Source organism: Saccostrea echinata, unplaced genomic scaffold, assembly GCF_033153115.1.
Source record: "Saccostrea echinata isolate AGI-Se365-2 ecotype Australia unplaced genomic scaffold, CSIRO_AGI_Sech_v1 ptg000008l, whole genome shotgun sequence".
NCBI classification, from domain to species: domain Eukaryota; kingdom Metazoa; phylum Mollusca; class Bivalvia; order Ostreida; family Ostreidae; genus Saccostrea; species Saccostrea echinata.
Genome location: NW_026889757.1, coordinates 1,384,418 through 1,404,330, shown reverse-complemented (window position 1 = coordinate 1,404,330; position 19,913 = coordinate 1,384,418). Strand labels below are relative to the sequence as shown.

General features: G+C 34.3%; 3 protein-coding genes across 3 annotated transcripts; 2 read left to right on the top strand and 1 right to left on the bottom strand.

Annotated features, from left to right (window-relative positions):
* The first annotated feature begins 629 nt into the window (after positions 1-629).
* On the top strand, positions 630-6,885 carry LOC133180911 (guanylate cyclase soluble subunit beta-2-like). Its single transcript, XM_061315362.1, has 10 exons — positions 630-882; positions 1,130-1,347; positions 1,449-1,890; positions 4,059-4,215; positions 4,298-4,554; positions 4,790-4,938; positions 5,014-5,160; positions 5,248-5,402; positions 5,494-5,687; positions 6,630-6,885. Exons 1-10 carry the CDS (start codon positions 645-647, stop codon positions 6,683-6,685), a joined length of 2,013 nt encoding a protein of 670 aa, XP_061171346.1. The 5' UTR covers positions 630-644; the 3' UTR covers positions 6,686-6,885.
* LOC133180909 (glutathione reductase, mitochondrial-like) lies at positions 6,869-12,881 on the bottom strand. Its single transcript, XM_061315361.1, has 11 exons — positions 12,671-12,881; positions 11,154-11,269; positions 10,882-10,951; positions 10,461-10,648; positions 10,159-10,258; positions 9,530-9,616; positions 9,023-9,157; positions 8,612-8,723; positions 8,307-8,438; positions 7,850-7,983; positions 6,869-7,606 (listed from the first exon to the last, which is right to left on the bottom strand). Exons 1-11 carry the CDS (start codon positions 12,833-12,835, stop codon positions 7,457-7,459), a joined length of 1,389 nt encoding a protein of 462 aa, XP_061171345.1. The 5' UTR covers positions 12,836-12,881; the 3' UTR covers positions 6,869-7,456.
* A 257-nt stretch (positions 12,882-13,138) lies between these two features.
* LOC133181221 (M-phase inducer phosphatase 1-A-like) lies at positions 13,139-19,886 on the top strand. The gene is made up of 7 exons (XM_061315757.1): positions 13,139-13,189; positions 17,171-17,323; positions 17,547-17,657; positions 17,833-18,069; positions 18,587-18,714; positions 19,177-19,294; positions 19,391-19,886. The coding sequence occupies exons 1-7, from the start codon at positions 13,139-13,141 to the stop codon at positions 19,526-19,528; spliced, it is 936 nt and encodes a 311-aa protein (XP_061171741.1). The 3' UTR covers positions 19,529-19,886.
* The last annotated feature ends 27 nt before the right edge of the window (positions 19,887-19,913 follow it).

The following is a 19,913-nucleotide window of genomic DNA, read 5'->3' as shown; positions in this document are numbered from 1 at the left end:
TGACGTGAAGGAAACGTTCAGCTCAGACGACAAGTACAATGATAATCTCACTCAGAAAATCATCGAAGCCGCCATCAAAGAACTTGGTAGGAAAGCAAACTTTTGGGATAAGGGTATTACAAAAAGAAAATTGAAAAAAAAAATACATTCAATCATATAGGTCATATCCTCGTAAAGAGTACTCAAGTTGTATAGCAATATCGCATGCTCTACCTCTATTGTTTCATATCTCTACGGTGAAGGGAGAATATTGTGACAGCAGTGTGCAATTCTTAAAATACTGGACCAGTGATAAAAATATTATTATCAGCATTAACTTGTAACGAAGAAATATGTATATGCATTTAAATGTATAATTATGTAACTTTTAAAAACTGTGAAGGAATATATAAATCATTTAAATAAAATTGAAATCATTCAATCTTTTTTTCCGAACAGTGATACACATTGTAAAACAAATTTGTTCAACAATTGTTTAGTTATTCTATGTTCAAGCTACATGAACTTGCATGGCCATTTAAAGGAAGAATGATTGACAGTCTTTTTACGCAGGTAAGTTGTGTTCTCAATGATTGGTCCTTTTCTTTAAAGTATACATGAAGTTTTGTGTAACTCTAGATCTGCAGAAAGATCCGTTTCTGGAAATGTTTGGCGCTTTTCTGTTTGAACATCTTCGTCGCTATGGATACGAAGAACTTATCCGAAACCTCGCCAACAATGTCCTGGAATTCCTGCAGAATATGGATTACGTGCAGTCTTACCTCAAAGAAGAGTACCAAGATTACGTCATGCCTCATTTCCGGTGTGACGACGACTCGGTAGCAGATCGAATGATCCTCCATTACTTTTCATACAGACCAGGATATCGACAAATTGTAATTGGTATGAAATCTTGTCCCTTTCCCTATTTTAAAAACTTCTTTTTTGGAATAGAGGCGAGTGTAACCGGTCGACAAGGTTGCTTATTCCTCCATGGCACCTGATCCAATCATTGTTTTCAGAGGTCCGTGTTAACTTTCCTCATAATTTGCATTGTTTAAATGGACTCTTGAGATTGATTACCGTTCGTTATTATCTCATTTCATTCAGTCTTATTAATAACAAATCAAAAATTAATTCCTTTAATCAGGATTTATCAGAGAGGCTTCGAAGTCTTTGTTCAAAATGGAACTCCACATTGACATACTTTCTATAACTGAAGAAACCGTATCATCGAATCAGCACGGTGTCAGAGAGCACGTCACTTTCAGCATCGTTGCAAAGCAGATTCTGGATAAAGTGAATGACCCCCCGCCGACTTTCATCGCTCAAACTAAAAAGCATGGCGAGCAACAAATACTTCAGGGGGTAAACTTTTTTCAGTAAAGGCTATTCGCTTGCTTGAAAGATTGTGGCATCTTTATTCTATCCAATACATGTAAACTACAATAAAATATTTTGAGTTGTAGGATGTCGAAGCTGTTAAAAAGAAGTTAGAAGAAATAAAAAAGGAATTTGGAGAAGAGGCATTGCCCGTCGCAAAATACAAAAGTAGCAGAGCAAAATGGCGGGCAATAGCCAGAATCAGTTTACTCAGTCGTGGATTTGTGCCGAATTATCCAGAAGAAATCCCGATAAACCCGCGTATGTTTATTGAGGTTTTTCCGTACCACGTCATTTTTGATCCCAGTATGAAGGTTCATCAGTCCGGAATAAGTATTCAACAGTTGATGCCCTCTATCCGGAACCGCTCCTCTGAAATGAAGGACTACTTCTTCTTGCGATATCCGCGATGTACGGATCTGACCTACGATAACGTTCAGCGTTTCATCAGGTCGCCGTTCATTCTGGAAATGCGCCGAGAAAGGATGCAAAAGACTTGGACAAAGCGACCCCCTCTGTTAATCAAAGGTATATACAAATATATGAGGTGCCCTTTTGGTATTTTGTATGATTTTTTTTTATTTCACCAAATAGATTCAATGTAATATTGGAAATATCACTACATGTAATTAGGCTCTTAAATTAATGATATTCCTAATTCGCATTAGAAATGCCATTCGAAGAAGTTATATAAATTATATGAATAGGTGAAATCACGTTTAACTTTTGATTAGATGATAAGGACAATTGTAATTGATGATACCAAATCTTCAAAAAATCACGTATCACTTTTTAAATACTTTTAACATCCCAGTCTGTGGAAGCCAGTTGCCCTTCTAAATTTACTTTCAGTATAAATCTTACAGATACATTGCAGAGGCCAGAAATGTCTGTCAAATTCCTTTTTACTCCTCACAAAAAATATTAACTAGAGTGAAGGAGAAATTTCAGAGGTACTGGCTAGAACATATTCAAGAAGAGGTGTAAAGCAGATGTGGATTCTCTAAATCTTCAAAAAACTTTAGAAATTTTGAAATAATAACTTTTAAAAATATACTCCAGAATCAGTAGCATCCGAACGCGTTGCTTTATCAACACCTTATACAAAGACAAGACTTTTTGACATCATGGACATCAAAAATTCGTATGTCTTGTGATTGGTCATCTACAAAATTACTTTAATGAGAATCATTCTTATTCTACACATAAGTACTATGAATTCTGAAGGGTCTGTCACATCTCTTTTGTCTTTGGATGTTTTACTGACTATAGAAGTTTATGGGAAACTAAGACTACATGTAAATAATACAACAAACGGAATACATTTACACCTTCAATTTCTCCTATTTACTTAGCATGTAGTAACATTCCACTATCCGCCCAACAATCGTACGCAAGAATATGTTCAGAGTACTATTAAACTGACGTATTTAAACCGAGGTAGGCCACTGACAAATAAGATGATGTTACAGAGCTTTTAATAATCTTGTTTAAAGGCAGCATTAATTTCTGTGGTCGTCTGATGGACATAATGAACTTGTATGCTAATACATGTACAACCAATCTTGCGGTCGAATGTTGACTGAAAAGTTTCATACCAGTTTTTTTATAACAATTTTGACTTGGAATCATTCCATTTACCTGATCAATACAGAGGGCTCGCAGCCTGCAAGACCTGTCGACGAGGATGCTTACTCCTCCAAGGCACCTGATTTCACGTCTGGTGTTTCTATGGGGCAATGTTCTTACCCTGTTTATAATTTGATTTATGAAGTTGATCACTATTTATTATCTTCCTTTTTTTTCTTTTGTTCTTAAAGGTGATATCACCAGTGCTTATAAGTTCGATTAAAGGAGATGGATGAACTTAGCGTGCAGAAATCCTATAGCTTCAGATATTTTAAAAACCATGTTCAATTTGTGAATTTTGTATTTAGAGTAACGTTCTCATTATTGAAGTTTATGAAATTATGATAAACAAAACTTTTCCGAGGAAAATTTTCGAACCCTAGCAATAAAAATTCTGAGTATCATTTTCTTTCGAAACTAGCAATAACTACTAGACTACAAAAGTCCTGATAAATAGTGGCATTTAAATTATCTTTGTGATATGACCTTTGACTTAATGGACTCAAGTATTTCTCGAAAATATGCGAATGTTATGTCATAAAAGTATATTTTTAAAGTATAGTGGGTCTTTGCTCCATGTTTTTGGTAACCAAAAGATGTATATTTTTATGCAAACTTTCAAGATTAACTCTCAAATTTGAGTGAAGACCCACTCATATCAAAAAATAGTGTTATAGAATGAGAAAATGACTCATTTTGCCCTCTTTAGTGGGTGTATATTATTTCATAGGCAAATAATTTCAATCTTTGTGAGATTTTTGCAAACTGTAGAGATTTTTCATGAAGTATATTTTAATGTTAGATGAAATATTGTGGAAAATTTTGATATAATTGAGATTTAATTTTTCACCTTCATGTTTGTCACTCTGTAGGCTTTTCGCTCGTCATGTTCACCCATCTTCTTTATCACCTTTTCGAAAAGGTGATAATACCTCTATCTTATGATAATACAATTACTAAATAGTAAATTGCCATCTCATTTAAAATATGTCTATGAACACATCGTGTATCCATACATTGATTAATAGTAAGCTATATGTCAATATTTCCTTTTTTCTTTGATGTAGGACAGATGTTTCATTTACGGGATAAAGGATTTGTCTTTTTCGTGGCTTCGCCCTACATAAGGACCTGGGAGGACCTTGAAGCCAGAACGATGAGACTCGCCGACCTTCCAATGTGGGATGCCACCAGAGATTTCCTACTATCGGATATGGCTTTTCGGTATGTGATTTAGATTTGTCCCTTTCGAGACAATGCAATACTGACACAAGCATTTGAATGTCTGGTTATAATGTGTTTTCAGCGTTGGGTCAGGGCAGTATTATGGCCATTTCTTTCTTGACAACAACTCGCTCATTAACGCAGGTGAAATGATGAACAGAATGGGTGACGATGATAAAGACACTGGTAATGAGAAAGAAACTGGAAACGTCAGGACAAAATGGATCCGGGTACAGCGAGATTTGGACAACGAAAGGAACAGGAACGAACGTCTGTATCACGCTTTCCTACCTCGGTCTCTAGCCCTGGCAATCCGAAAAGGCGAACTTCCGGGAGCGGGTACACTTTCAATCGGATATTTAAATTCTTTCTTTTCTTTTTTTTTTTTTCATAGAGCAATTTTTGGGTTGCCTTTGCTCATTTCGTGTCCATTTTTAAAAATACAAAGATAAAGTCATGTTTGCAAAACATTTATCGGAAATGCGTCATGCATTTGGTCAAATTGGATCGATTAGTTCACGGTTTCTAACCAATACGTACCATTTTAACAAAATGTTTATTTTTCTTTCTCCAGACTTTTATCCTGATGTGACCGCGTTGTTTTGTGATGTCGTTGGGTTCATACAGCTCGTTGCTAACTGTAAGCCAAGCGATGTCCTAGAAGTTCTAAACGCTCTGTACAGGAAATTTGATAGACTCACACGTGTCCATGACACTTTTCGGGTAAAGGATTTTGATATTTTTAAAATTATCTTTCGTGCCATTCTGGATTTTCCACCATCATTAATTCTGTTATAGGTTGAATCTATCGGCGATGCATACTTTGTTGTTTCGGGAACACCAGAGTCGCAGACACACCATGCTGAAAGAATTGCCAATACTGCTTTGGGGATGCTCATTCTCGGAAATGAAGTCGCGTCTCCACTGTATGGGGAAAAGATCCAGGTTAATCTTCACATTACAATCACTGTCATTATTCTTTTATCGTTGATCTTTTACAAATTTAAAAGCAATATATTTTTTCCTCTCCAGCTTCGCATCGGTATCCATACTGGATCGCTTGTTTGTGGAGTTGTAAATTCTCGTTTGCCAAGGTTTGTAGTGATGGGGGAAACAGCGGTGGTGGCGTCCAAGATGGAAAGTCATGGAGAGCCGGGCAAGATCCACGTCAGCCCCACCACTTACAAGTAAAGTCTTAGACTAGTTACCTTTGGGATCTCGTTTGATTCTCTGGATGACTATATAAAATGCACATGATACAAGTCTTTTTTTACACAGTGCAATTTGCGAGAAAGGTTTTAAAATGGAGCCAAGAGGTCAGACTGAACTACGCGGTATAACGGCCATGGAGACTTACTTCCTGGTGGGAAACGAGAAAGCTACTAACGACGCCCTGGTGGGTAGACTAATTGGAGGAGAGGAAGTGACGTATATTGATGAGAAAAGTGACATCAAAACAAAAGATGGCACAGGTAAAATACTCAGTTTCTCATGTAGAAATTTGGGTTGAATATAGTCCGAAATATCTGACGTTTTCCATGCGTTTTTCACGATTTTATTTCTTTACGTGCCAGGAAAACGTCAGAATCGGCACCATTATGAAAAGTGGAAATATCGCCGGCCCAAACTGAACTTGCAAATCGAATTAAGTAAATGTCAAACTCAAAACTTATCAATTGCAAAATGCCTCTGGTTCTCACCAATGTCGCTTAAAAGAAAATATCACTCTACATTTCGATATAAATCTCACGATATTTCAAAATGCACAAAATCAAACCTCGACAGTTTGATAAAATGTTTTCACCGGATACTTTATATAACAAAGAAACAATTAAAAAGATTGGTAAGTACTAGAAGCATTGTACTGTTGATAAGATGTGAGTTAGCCTCCGGTTGGAGGTTTCAAATTTCCATTTTTCATAACGGCGCCGGTTCTGACGTTTTCCTGGTACGTAAAATATCAAAATCTTGAAAACGCTTGGAAACGTCAGACTTTTCAGACTAGGTTGAATGATATTCAGCGTAAAGTGTTTTTTTTTTTTGGGGGGGGGGGGGGATAGAAATCAAAGTTTGACATAGAAATGCATGGACTTCCTCAAGAACTTGATCAAGCATCAATTTACAGCAAATGAAGACATAAGCATTTTGTTTAGAGCATCAGTATGTCTGATTTCTATGTATATGCATATTATATATATAGGCAAGAAGAGAAATGACACTCTCTGAGTTTTGTACCTCATGGGCCCCTTGTTAAAAATGTCTCATCTAAACAATATGATTTTAGTCATGTAACATATCTATCTCTTATCTACCTTGGAAATGAACCCCAGATCAATCACTTCTTATATAAATACTCTAGTCCAAGCTCCCACAGTAATTATGACTACAATTTGATTTACTTTCTTGTCTTACAGGTTTGGATCACTCTGGAACAACTTGCAGTGATGTTGTTCCTTTCCCATACAAATAACTGATACAAGTTAAATCCTGTACTGTAAACTATGATAAAATGATGTAGTTCTCTTAATGTGCCTAGATTCTGTGATATATTGAAATTGTAAGACAAGATTTTGTTTTATTACAAAAGACACATACTAGCCTGTATACTGAGTATATATGTATATTTTTTTATTCTTCTGCAATGAGTGCTTCATAATATACAATACTACAAGAGAGATATTTAAATGTATTGTTTTGTTTTAAAACAATTTTATATTTGTTTTGCTACAGAAAGATATATAAAAATACAACTAATTTCTGTCCATATTCAACATACATTTTATCAAAGTAAAAGAACAATCTTGGTAGTAACTAGAGATCAAAAAGAATCAAATAACAAAACAAATACAGTCGAAACTTGTTATCTCAAACTCGATAACTTCGAGATAAGCAATGATTCGAGATATCCAGGGTAAAATACTAAGGAATAAGCGGTTGGGACTTCAAAATCACTTCAACATATCCATGGTATTCCAGATATCTGTGTTCGAGATACCAGAGTTTAACTGTAGCTAAAAGCCATTCCTACCAACAAGCGATTCATAATGAATACAAAAATAGACAGGTAATCATTAAGTATATTATATCTAAGATGATAAGTGATTTATCTGTAAGTATCTAAGATGATACGTGATTATCTGTAACTGTAAGAATCTAAGATGATATGTGATTATCTGTAAGTATCTAAGACGATATGTGATTATCTGTCTGTATGATATGATGAAGTAGAGCTGTGAGGATTTTATCTGAGGGTGACCAGTTCCTCGGCTGAGGTAGGATGAATTGCCACTGTGTCATCAAAGTGAGCTTTTGTTGCCCCCATTTTAATGGCTACAGCAAATCCCTGTAGTATTTCATCTACAGCCAGTCCCACCATGTGTAACCCTACAACCTGTGATACATACAAGGAAATTAACAGAAAGGGAACTCCATTATGTTTTATAAATAGAAAATTTGAGGTAAATCTTTTTAAATTGTTTAAAAATAATAAAGCCAGACAATATCACAAATACTATTTCTTCATCTCCTCTGTTATCTGATTGATACACAGTACTTCAGAATGCATCAATTACAATAATCATCTACATAAAGTGTTATACACTTATAAAATTGTATATTTAAATTGGTGACTTACTTTTTCTTCTGGGAGGACACAGATCAGCTTCATCATACACTTTTCCTTACGTGTGGTGACAGCATAATACATAGGGGTGAAGGTAGATGAGTAAATCTTTATGTTCTCTGCTCCATACTGGCTTTTAGCTTCCTCTGAAACCATAAACCAAGGCAATTGACATACTAAATATTTGAAAGCCCACATTGTAAGAAGACTTATGTTTACTGTAAGTAAGTTTCCCCTTTTTTTGGGAGTCTATTGAAAACAGTTATGTACACTGGTTTGGCTTCTATAGCTAAACTACAAATAAAATCTCCATGAAAATTGTCCCTTGAATTTATCAGGAACCTCACTTGTTATACTTCTCATAAGAGGTCTTACCACACTACATTGCTTTTCTTTATGTGTAGAAACTCCTTACACATTAAAGACCACTACTGTAATAGCTAGATACATATATTTTATCTAGTCTCACCTTCTGTTAGGCCCACAGTGCCTACTGGGGGATGGGAGAATACAACTGTGGCAATGTTGCTGTAGTCCAGTTTTAAGTCTGGTTTGTTGTCAAAGAGACGGTGGGCTAGTCTACGTCCTGCTGCTATGGCAACTGGAAAATGAAACTTAAAATTATTAATTTATCTTCCTTACTACATGTATATTCTTTAAATATTATGCCAGGTAAAACTGTTTTAAAGAAAAAAGAAAAAAATGGGGGTTTTTTTATGAACAAAGATTTTTTAAGCATCAAATGTTGTGCATGAAGAAGTAAAAACTATCTACCAGGTGTAAGAAGGGCCTTTCCACAAACATCTCCCAAAGCATAAAAATTTTTGGCAGTGGTGTTTTGGTATTCATCCACAACTATATGTCCTGCCTTATCCATCTTTACTCCCTGCAAAATTGTGAGGCATAAGATAGATGAAGCTGATTTAGAAGTAAAATTTGCTATTCAGGGTTTTTTTTCTCCAAAAGTTTAAATGCTCAGTTCATTGACAGTCCTTTCAGATACAAGTGGTTTCAAATTATTTAAGAGACAGCTTCTGTCTCTATTCTCTGCAAAATTGTGAGACATGAAATATAATACTGCATTTGAAGCTGATCTTCAAGTAAAATTATGCATTTCAGTGTATTGTACGGACAATCTTTTCAGTTGCTAAGCAATTTCAGTTATTTAAGAGACAGCTCCTCTACCAGTTTCTCCAGGTTGAGTCCAGCAGTATTTGGTTTTCTTCCTACGGCCCAGAGTAAGCAGTCCACCCCTGATATCTGACCAGTAGTCAGCTCTAATGTTAACGTACCGTCTCCTTCCTTTGTCACTTTTGTTATCTATAAATAAACATCTTCATTTAAGCAAATGAGCTTTTCAACTGGGGAGATGATTTGCTTTCAGAATACTGTTTAGCTGCTAATTTGAATATAAAGAATTACTTTCATTTAATAGCCATTCCTCCTAAATTTGTTCACTAGCTGACACCCCCTAATATGAGTACTTCTGACAATACAACTCCAGCTCAAACATCAATATCTTGAGTACCATGGATATGTTGAAAATGTCTGGAAGTCCAAACCACTTTTTTTTTTTATTTTAACCTCAATATCTCAAATCCTCAGATATTTGAAAGAACTTTTCTGTGTCCCAATCAATTCAAGATAACACAGTCACACTGTACTCCTACCTCTCATAGCCTTAAATCTCACCTGTGTTCTCCTCCTGATGTCCACCCCACCATGCTCTAGATTATCTGTCACTGCCTGGCTAACCATGGAGTCAAAGTTCCTAAGTACCTGATGAAATTTGGACCATATATAAAACTAAACAAGTGTGTATATATAATTAGTATAAACAAAGTTACCATCGATCCCTCGATATAAAAGAGAAATTTTCATAGTCTTAAATCTAAGTAATTTTCACAGAATTTCAGAGAATCTGCTACGACTTTGAATTAAGGACTCTCTATACACTGTAATGTTCTTATATCCTATAAACGTGAGAATATCGAGTTGATATATTTTATTTTCAACATAGATTACCTGTCATCTACCCCCCCCCCCCCCCCCCCCGAAAAATTGTTTAAAAACAAGAAAGTATTGATGTACTGAAATCACTGTTGCTTACTTGCTTACTTAATTGGGGAAATCACATGCAAATAAAGTATTCAGTACTTCATCTTGGTCTAATATGACGATAAGAATACAATGTACTTGAATTAACTAAAAACTGTATACCACATGTATGTACAAGGTGGTTTTTAGTTTATTCATTTTTATACGAGAAGGCAGAAAACTCGAACTGCATTGAAAGAAGAATGATGTTTATATTTGTTTACCTGATCATATCTAATTAGTAGAGATGTGTTTGCTCCTAGAGTTCCAAATATTCCTGCCAGTTCTACAGCAATGTAACCTGCTCCTACCACCACCACACGCCTACAAACAACACAATATGTGTTTCATATATGTTCACTATATTAGGGTTTTCAGTTTTCTAAAATGATTCATACGTGACATTCAATCTGGCCAACAATCAAAACTTCTGTATTAAACAATATTCTTTCTTTTATTTGTCATTATATGTCCAAAATCCACACACTATAATACCTAAAGTGAAAACAGAAGCTTTCTGACTTACTTTGGTAGGTCTTCAAGCTCAAAGAACCCATCACTTGTGATTCCATGCTCAGCTCCTGGTGTGTCTGGAATAACGGGGTGGCCTCCTGTTGCAACCAGAATCTTGTCAGCCTCGTAAAGATTGCCTCCTACCTCCACCTTCCCATCATCTGTGAATTTGGCATGACCATGAATGTGATCCACTTTGGACTTTATGTATAGAAAATTAAGTTAAAGCTTTAAAAAACCTTATCTGAGTTTACTTTTTAATATCAATTTAAAACTCAAGAATGTAGAAAGAATTTTTTTATAAGATGGAATTAACACTACTCATTAGAGAACATTCATGAGAATTAAAACTTAATTCATTTCATACTGATACAATGTTGAACTCTTTCAATTTTGTTTTAAAAATGATACATAATAATTAAACAAGGTTCAACCTTATCAAGGTTGGCTTCATAGATTCCATTCAGTCTTTTTATGTAGTTGTCCCGGGTTGCTTTTACTCTCCTACAATTACAGAATATCTGATAGCAAAAACATGATTATAAAAAATATCTTTTAATTTAGCTAGGTGTCTTTTGAACTGTTTGAGAGCATTTGTTTGCCAAATTATATATTAATTTATCTTTAAGTATGGATAAAAAATGAAAGCCAGATTTTCTTTACTTGATTAATTATAATTACAGATAATTATGACTGTAGTGTATACCCCCATGTAAATTGTTTAAAGTCTACATCAAATCCATAGTCTTTGTGATCCTTAATCATTTCTGCATGTACAGCAGTGTTGAACATAATTTTCTTTGGTACACATCCTACGTTGACCTGCAATAAATCACACACCATATTCTGCATTATCACTATTAGGCCATTGCAAGTTTTTCCTTTGTTTGTTGTCCACCCTTAATTCAAAAACCTATCTATCTATCCAGAAAAAACACACAAACCAAAAGGGAAAAAACACATTTTAAGCACAATTTGAGAATTTCTCATCATCATTTGAGAATTCTCCTCGCATCTGTAAACTACTAGGTTATTGAAATTAAAAAAATTTGCTACACCACTTAAAAAAGAAAGATGCTGATCCAAAAGCATAAATTGCTTTTCAAAGATTTGTATTTGTCGATTTTAATTTGTGTTTGTTTTTAATTTCATAACCTCAAAACCAATCCACCCATGGATGCTAAACATAGAAAAAACTTGGAATGGTCATATTCACTAGATACTGCTTGGTGACCGTGAAGTTGGATTAGGGTTACCATAACAGACACAAGTTTTGCAGGTTAAGAGTTTGTCATAATATATGAGAGGAAATCTTTATCAATTTATTAAATCCCATGCTTTTCACAGATACTGCATTTAGTTAATTCCTTTAATTTTGAATTTAACCCCACTCAATCTCTCCTTTTCATTCTTTAATGTCAGGGTGATACTTTTATAACTTAAACAGGTCCAGTCCAAAGACTATTTCTACCTAGGAAGCTATTAAAAGCTACCTAGGTTTTTAAAACCTAGTAAAATAGCAACTTCTACCTACTTTTATCTGACTTATATAAATAAAAATTAATTAAGGCACATCTTTAAAACAAGTCAAACTTGTTTCTCATGTTATGCACCTGCATCGCAAAATTCCTGTGTTTTGTAAATGTTAAAAGGGTAAAGAGACTCGAGAGGAAATGCATGAAGAACTGTCCTGAAACCTTTTATCTAGGATGCATATTAAGATAAGTTGTAAAACTGATACAGATTTGTAAACATTTTAGGCTTCTTAACACTTAGCTTTGATCCTTAACTTCTACGAAATGGAACTGGATGTAGTTATTGATGCACTATTGATAAGTTAGAGAGTAATCATTTTTGGCCAAAATTTTTGTTGTCTTCATTGTCGGTGTAACTGTATCAAGAACCATATTCCAACACTCCAGCGTTTGGCCATGGAATGCATGTTAAGCAAAAAGAAGGTAAAAATAGCTACCTGAAGTAGGTTTAAATACCTATGTAGCTATAAATATAAATAGCTACATATGCACAAAGTCTTTGGACTGGACCTGTTGAACAGTTTATAAATAAAAAAAAAAATAGAAGTGCATGTGAATAAGATTATAGACAGGCAAATAGCTTTTTTAGATAGACGTTATCAATCATTTGTTTTCCTTTATTACCCTCTTTTTTATATATATTGTTAAACTTGTCCCAGATATCGACACGACGCTTCAGTTGACTTACACATGTGCCTCCCATGCGAGCCTCTTCGATAATTCCCACTTTGACTCCGAACTCTGCTGCACGTCTAGCGCTGGCAATCCCTCCAGATCCCCCTCCAATGACCAGGTAATCAAACTTTTTCAACACTGGAGGCATCCTGCTCAATAACCGCAGCGACACTCTCATTTGTTATGATTCGTTCTGAGTCACTGCTCACACAAACTTACAGGAACTTCAAATGGGAAGCTAATTCAAAAGTTTTAAGATGGGACATGTCAATTCCGGATAATGTCAACAGACGCGACGCTTCATGGATGATATTGTCTGAAAATTAACTACAACATAGATTTTCTGTCTTTTGTATCTTATATAAGTTTCTCCATAGATTATTTATGTGCTCTTCAACTTTGTGAGCTGGATTTCTTCATACCATCGACTTGACTGACAGGAGTTACCAGGCCAAGGCAGGTGACAACTTCTCAACAAAAAATGGACAGCAGATCGCCAGGTACTTCAAGATTAAAATGGACCGAATCCAAGGTATTATTTATCATAGCTACATATATGATTTATAAGTAATACGAGTTTATATGAATAACATAGATTAAATAAAAACTACAGAAGGCCAATGACAAGGGCGTAGCTTCCATTGTGGCATTGAGGCAACTGCCTCACTAGATTTTTAACCACCAACACTCCCTCCCATAGTTTATGATACATTGCAGAAAATATCTTGTAAAAATTATAATTTAAGCAATTCTATAATGTACGTTCATACACTGTACCATCAAGGTTCGGGCTCTACCTCCATAAATGAAAACTCCAAGTAGGCAATGATTGGAAAAAATTAAAAACTGATAAATGTTTGACAATTATCACTGATTATAGTTTTGACGAAATAAAAACAAAATTTAAAAAAAGTGTATTCATCTTAAAATGTTTAGTTTTAGTAAACATATTTATTAACTCTTTTACCAACGTCGGAAACCTGTGGTCGGTCTAGCTTCTCTTACCTCGTGGGTTTCTGACGATGCCCTTTTAATTAAATACTTTAGTAATATGTGGTATCATATCCACGCTATGAAACCGGCAAAATTAACTAAACTTCTGTGCAGAAGTGTGATAAAACACCCAAATCCATATTCTGTCCGGAGGGGTGTATGGTGCTCCCCCTACCCCCGCCCCCCCCCCCCAACCACCACCATCATGGCGCTGCCCTGAACCTACTTGGGGCCTAAGGCGGCCCCATACCCCCTGCCCCTATGGTTTTGCCTCGCTAGAATTTTAAATCAAGCTACGCCCCTGAATGATAATCCTCAATATGTATATACTGTATCCAGACCAGAAAGCTGTGTAGAGCACAGATTCAGCAGCTACAGACTGTGCATTGTAAGCTGATTGTAGCATCCCAAAAGCTACCCCTCCATATCCTGTACAGATATACCCAGTATTTTCAAAATCCACAATATCAAATTGTAATCAAATCTTTCTTGAACATGCAGGATAAATCTTCTGTAATTTCACTAATACGGTATAGGCCCTTTTTTTTTTTTTTTTTTTTTTTTTTTTGATGTTAAAATAGCATTATTAATTCATTATAATTTGAGCATATAAAACACAATAAAATGTTATTTCAGTGCTTGATTTTTGGTTTGAACATATTTATTGTATAAATGATATACAAATGGTTTGAACACAAGTTCTAACAACTTACGAGGTTCTCATCATAGATGGCTACAACTGTCAAGGTCTATATATAGAAAAAAAATATATTGATATACAAACATGTTTGTTTTAAACATACATTCATTACATGATAAATATATAACTAACTAGAGTTTTGGTGTAAGGCTGTAATAATTAATTGAATCTGCCAGAGCTTGATTTTTATGTTCTACACGGCCGTAGGAACTGGGGAGGGGGGCGTCCCCCCCCCCCCAAGAATTTTGCCGATATATAGAATACTAAAGAAAACATACCTATTATATACTTATGTCCCCTCAATAATAAGGTCTTGTGACATTTTTTTTTTTTTAGCTTGTCAAGGAATTTTTTTATAGTTGATAGCCCACCACCTCAGCTGAAAATGTATGGTTGTGTGGTGCCCCCCCCCCCCCCCATGAAATTGCTTCCTACGGGCCTGTCTTAATTAAGAAACCTCTATACACTGCACACTAAAGAGTTCTGATTTTCTGACAGTATGGCGCCGAAATCCCATTGAAATATGCATATCGCCGTACTTCAATTTTAATTTTATATTTAATTTCGCTGGTATTTTTATTCAGTTTCAGTAATCTGCCCTTAGATCTAAAATAAAAGAATATGAAATCTATTCAAGCATTATCAACAGATGAATTAATAAAACTTTACTTGCATGTATTTCACTCTTAAGGACCCTCTATACACTAGAGGAAATTTTTTTTTGGACATTGAGAAAATTATAGTGAATAAATGTGTAATTATTGAGCTCATCTATCAATTCAATTCAATTCAATTTTTTCACTCAAAAACCATGTAAATGGTTACATGAGGTACATAAACATATAAAACATATATACATATAATACAGTGGGTCAAGCAAAAGGTGAGATTAATTCAGCTAGCTAGGGAGAACAGACCATACTATTAATCTTTTTTTTTTTTCTTTAATTTTTTATTGCCCCATCACATGTCCAAGTATATAATAGTGCCAGGGTTGGGGCCCTGGGTTCACTAAGTAACATACATAATACACATATATATTACACAATCATAATGTGACAGGACATTTTTTTCACATATCATTCACACACCATTCGCTACATAACATCCATATGATTATATTTATAATAATATTTAACAACTGAAATCTTAATATAATCAGTGAAAAGTTGATGTACATCTGTAACTGCATTGTCCATACTATTAATCTTAGTAATAAATGTACATAATTTTTTCAAAGAATCAACATCATTTTGGCACATAACTTCACAAAACTTCATAGTGTTTGGCTTAGAACAAAATTTTGGGTTCAAAAAAATTTTCCTCGCTTGGTTTAAAGCACTACATTCTAAAATATAATGATATTCATCTCCTATCTGATTACTATCACATAAGCTACAGAATCTTTCACTTCTTTGAGTACCATCTACCTGTTTCAATTGGAAGATGGTGGTTTGTGGTTCTAAATTTAACTAAAGTTTTTCTAAATTTACATGATAACAGTGTTAAATATTTTTCGCACTCAAAATTGGTTTTAAAAATTCTATAATTTAAACTTTTTGAAGATTCTTGAACTTCACTATTCCACTTTTGAATATATTGATCTTTTAATCTTTGTTTGACTGTAGCAGTTATCCATTCTACATTATAGATATATTGCTCATACCATATATTTGATAAACCACATCTGTCAAAAATATTTTGTACAAATGAAATCCAGGAGTTTATCATTTCTCCTTTATCATATTGTTTACGTAAATACATATATACAATTCTGCACAATTTGTTTTCTTTCCCATACACAAGTTTTGCCCAATATTTTGCCATTCTTGAGTAAATATTTATATATAATGGAAACCGTCCAGTTTCTCCATAAATCATATTACTTGGAGTGGTACTTTTTAAATTCAATATATGTTTCAGAAAACGTAAATGTACTCGTTCAATAATATCAATATTTTCATAACCCCATATTTCACAGCCATATAACAATACTGGTAAGACATTCGAAGGGTAGATTAAATTGTCTAATTTTACGTATCACACCATACATCATATTTTCAGCATAAGGTGCCTTGCATTTACTTACCCCCAGGAAAAATGTTCAAAGACAATGAAGTACTGATGAGCATAAATCACTGTTGTTTACTTAAGTGGGCAAAATACCTGCAAATGAAGTGTTCTATCTATTCATCTTGGCCTATTAAAGTGTTATGAATGCTTGATTTGATTACAAATTAAGTAATAAACTGTAAACGTATTCTTGATCAAAGGGCAGATCACTCTATCTGCATAAAAATACCACAAAATCAAATCTCTGGTGTGCAGTATATAGAGGGCTCTTAAATAAACAACAGTGATTTCTGTTCATCATTACTTTATTATCTTTAAACATTTTTTCTGGAGGTAAATGAGAGGTACCCTATGAAAATAAATGGATAAATTGAAAATTAAATAGACAAGCTTAGTATGTATACCTTTACACAATTCAATCTCAATGTCAAAAACATTTTTTTCTTTAGTGTACATATATAGAGGTCCTTAATGGATGGATAAATCACCCTATCTTTTCTTTTTCTTTCTATTTTTTTTAATAATTGAAGTTACCCCCCCCCCCTTTTCCTCATACTGAAAGTCCGTAAAGGCATATAAATATATATTCTTTCTTTATGAATATTTGTTTCCTTGTTGGCGATTTGAATGTGAACTTATTTCCTTTGATAGTGTATATCAGATTTTCGAAATATATTTACATGTAGCGCTTTAAATCAAATAATACGCAGTAATATGTACTAATATTACCGTTTTTCTTTTTTACAGACTGGAAACAAAATGGTAACATGTAGTTTACAATTTGATGAATCTAGTGATGATGACATAGAGAAACTGATGACCCCCAGCTCCAAGAGAAAATTAGAAACCACCCTCCCTCTCAATTCTCCAATGGAACAATATGTATCCCCTTGTTTTCAGGTACTTAAAACGACATCCAACATGAAAATTTTTTTGAGGATTTACCAGTTTACAAAGTGAATTTCCTTGACTTTTTATAGTATGAGCAAGTCTTTTTTTACTATTTATAACATTTTCACTAGTATTCAATGGTTATATTTACTTTAATTTGTCCTCAATTAAATTAAAATAAATAGTGTCAGACTGAAAAAAAAACTGCATAGTGTTTGTTTTCTTTTTCCAGGAACTATTTCAGAGCAATGGACCCCGACCAAAACGTTTCCGTTCATTTGAAGGTCGTAAAAATCTGTTTCAATCCACCATTCAGAACCAGGTCTGCGCATCGCCGTTTACAGTACGTCTTTTTTTAAAAAATATGTGAATCACGTAATTCCTTTAAATTAATATAATTATATACCATGATTGTAAATTTTGTTATCGTATGAATTCGAGACGGAATCATGGGTATAGATACAGAAATACATTGCATTGTTACTTCAAATTTGGATTGTCACAAATTTTCCTTCCAGAATGAAGACGAACAAATGGATTACAAGGAGAACACTCCTCATGAGCAAACTAACAAAACTGGAGACGGACACTATTTTCTGAGTCTTCCCACCATTTCAGGAAATGTTCATGATCTTCACAACATAACATCACAAACTCTGGTCGCTCTTATGCAGGACACGTTCAAAGACATCATCAAAACGTTCCGCATCATCGACTGCAGGTACCCTTACGAATATGCTGGTGGTCACATTAAGGTGATTATTTATATACATGTACATGTACAGAGCCTTCTATAAATGTTTAGGTCCTTTAATCCAACTGATCAACTTTAATCACTGTTTCTTTAATTTTTAATTATTTTTTAAAAATTGCTCAATCTTATTTTATTTTTTCTTTTCAAATATGAAGAAGTTAAGATGAAATTCGTTTTATGATCAGACCTATTATGGAGAATTTTTTGGTACTGTGTTATTTGCAGCCACTAATATTGCCTTTGTCAATGATGTCCACGGTATCAAACACAATGAATAAAGAGACATTAATCAAGAGAACAATCTTTAAAAAGAATTATTTAAAAAAAAATATATAAAAATTCCGACCCTGATCTTTTAAGGATATCAATAGGAAATGTTTATTTTTGTTTAATGACAAAGTAAATTTGAATACATGTAGTATTTTGGTCTAGCTCTTCTTTTGACGGTCCTGTCGTTAGATTAAGTAAGTGCCATAGCTCAACTTTGCTTGTCTAAATCCAATCGTTATTACTTTCAGGGCGCTGAGAATATTTTTACAGAAGAAGGCATACTCCAACTGCTTCATCAAAAGAGAAAAAACTGCGAGAACGAGCGACATATTCTCGTTTTTCACTGTGAATTTTCCTCTGAGAGGGGTCCCAAAAAGTAAGTCCTCACGTATTGCGTCACAGTGTTTGTTTTTGGTTAATTACTATAATGTAAGGAAATTTTTCTGAAATCATGTGTGACACTATTCTGAGAAACCTTTAACCTTCTCTCGATCCTATTGTTGTCGAGTGGAAAAAGGGGATGGGGGGGGGAGGGTTAATGAGACTGGTACTAACGCTGCCAGGTGGAGCAAAATTTTTAAGACACGTGTATTGTTGACAGTTTGTTGTATATGAAAAAAATATGATGGAGACACTGAGTTACTTCCCTCAGGAGAGGGTCATTCCTCCTTAACAACTGTTTCACTATTTACCACGTGACTGACTTGACCGTAATCCTGCTGATCACATATACAACAACCAAATTTGTTTACATGGGTAATGGGTAAACAACGTGTAAACAAAATGTCTTCTTCATTATTACTTGATGTTTATCTGTCTGGCTGTAAATTCCTTTCAGATGTCGCTTTTTACGGAACAAAGATCGTCAATTAAACAAAGATAAATATCCTAATCTAAACCATCCCGAAGTCTACCTGTTACAGGGCGGATATAAAGCCTTCTGGCAACGTTATAAGGTTAGATCTACAGGTGTAAATCTATCAGTACATGCTGATGATATTGTTTTCAAAATACTGATCTATACTTATTTGTTTTCTTGTGAAATCTTGCAGGAGCTTTGTGAACCCCCTTCCTATGTACCCATGTTACACGAGGACCACGCTAATGATATGAGGGTCTTCCGAAGGAAGTCAAAATCTTGGACGGCAGGAGAAAAGAAACAATATGCTCTCATGAATATTCAAATTTAGAGAGATAATATTATTGCTCATGGTTTGTAAATAGTGCTAATGAATTTACACCTGGGTTTTATCAGTAATATTCTGTCGGTAGGAATTTCTGTTTCTTCTGGACATCACCGAAGAGTTTATTTTTCAGTCACATCAGTTTTATAATTTTTAATTTTTTAATGAAGAAAGACTTGCTTTTGCATGTAGTGATTTGATGAATAAGTAGACATTGAAAATCAATGTCCTACTGCTCTACAAATTCGTTGTATTGATGATATCCGCTGGAAGGGATAAATCCTTTTACCAGTACATGTACCCAGCAAAATGTTCATCATAATTTTATTAAAAATATAAAGAAAGCATCATTTTTGTACAAATTCAAAAAAAAAAAAAAAAACTGTGACAG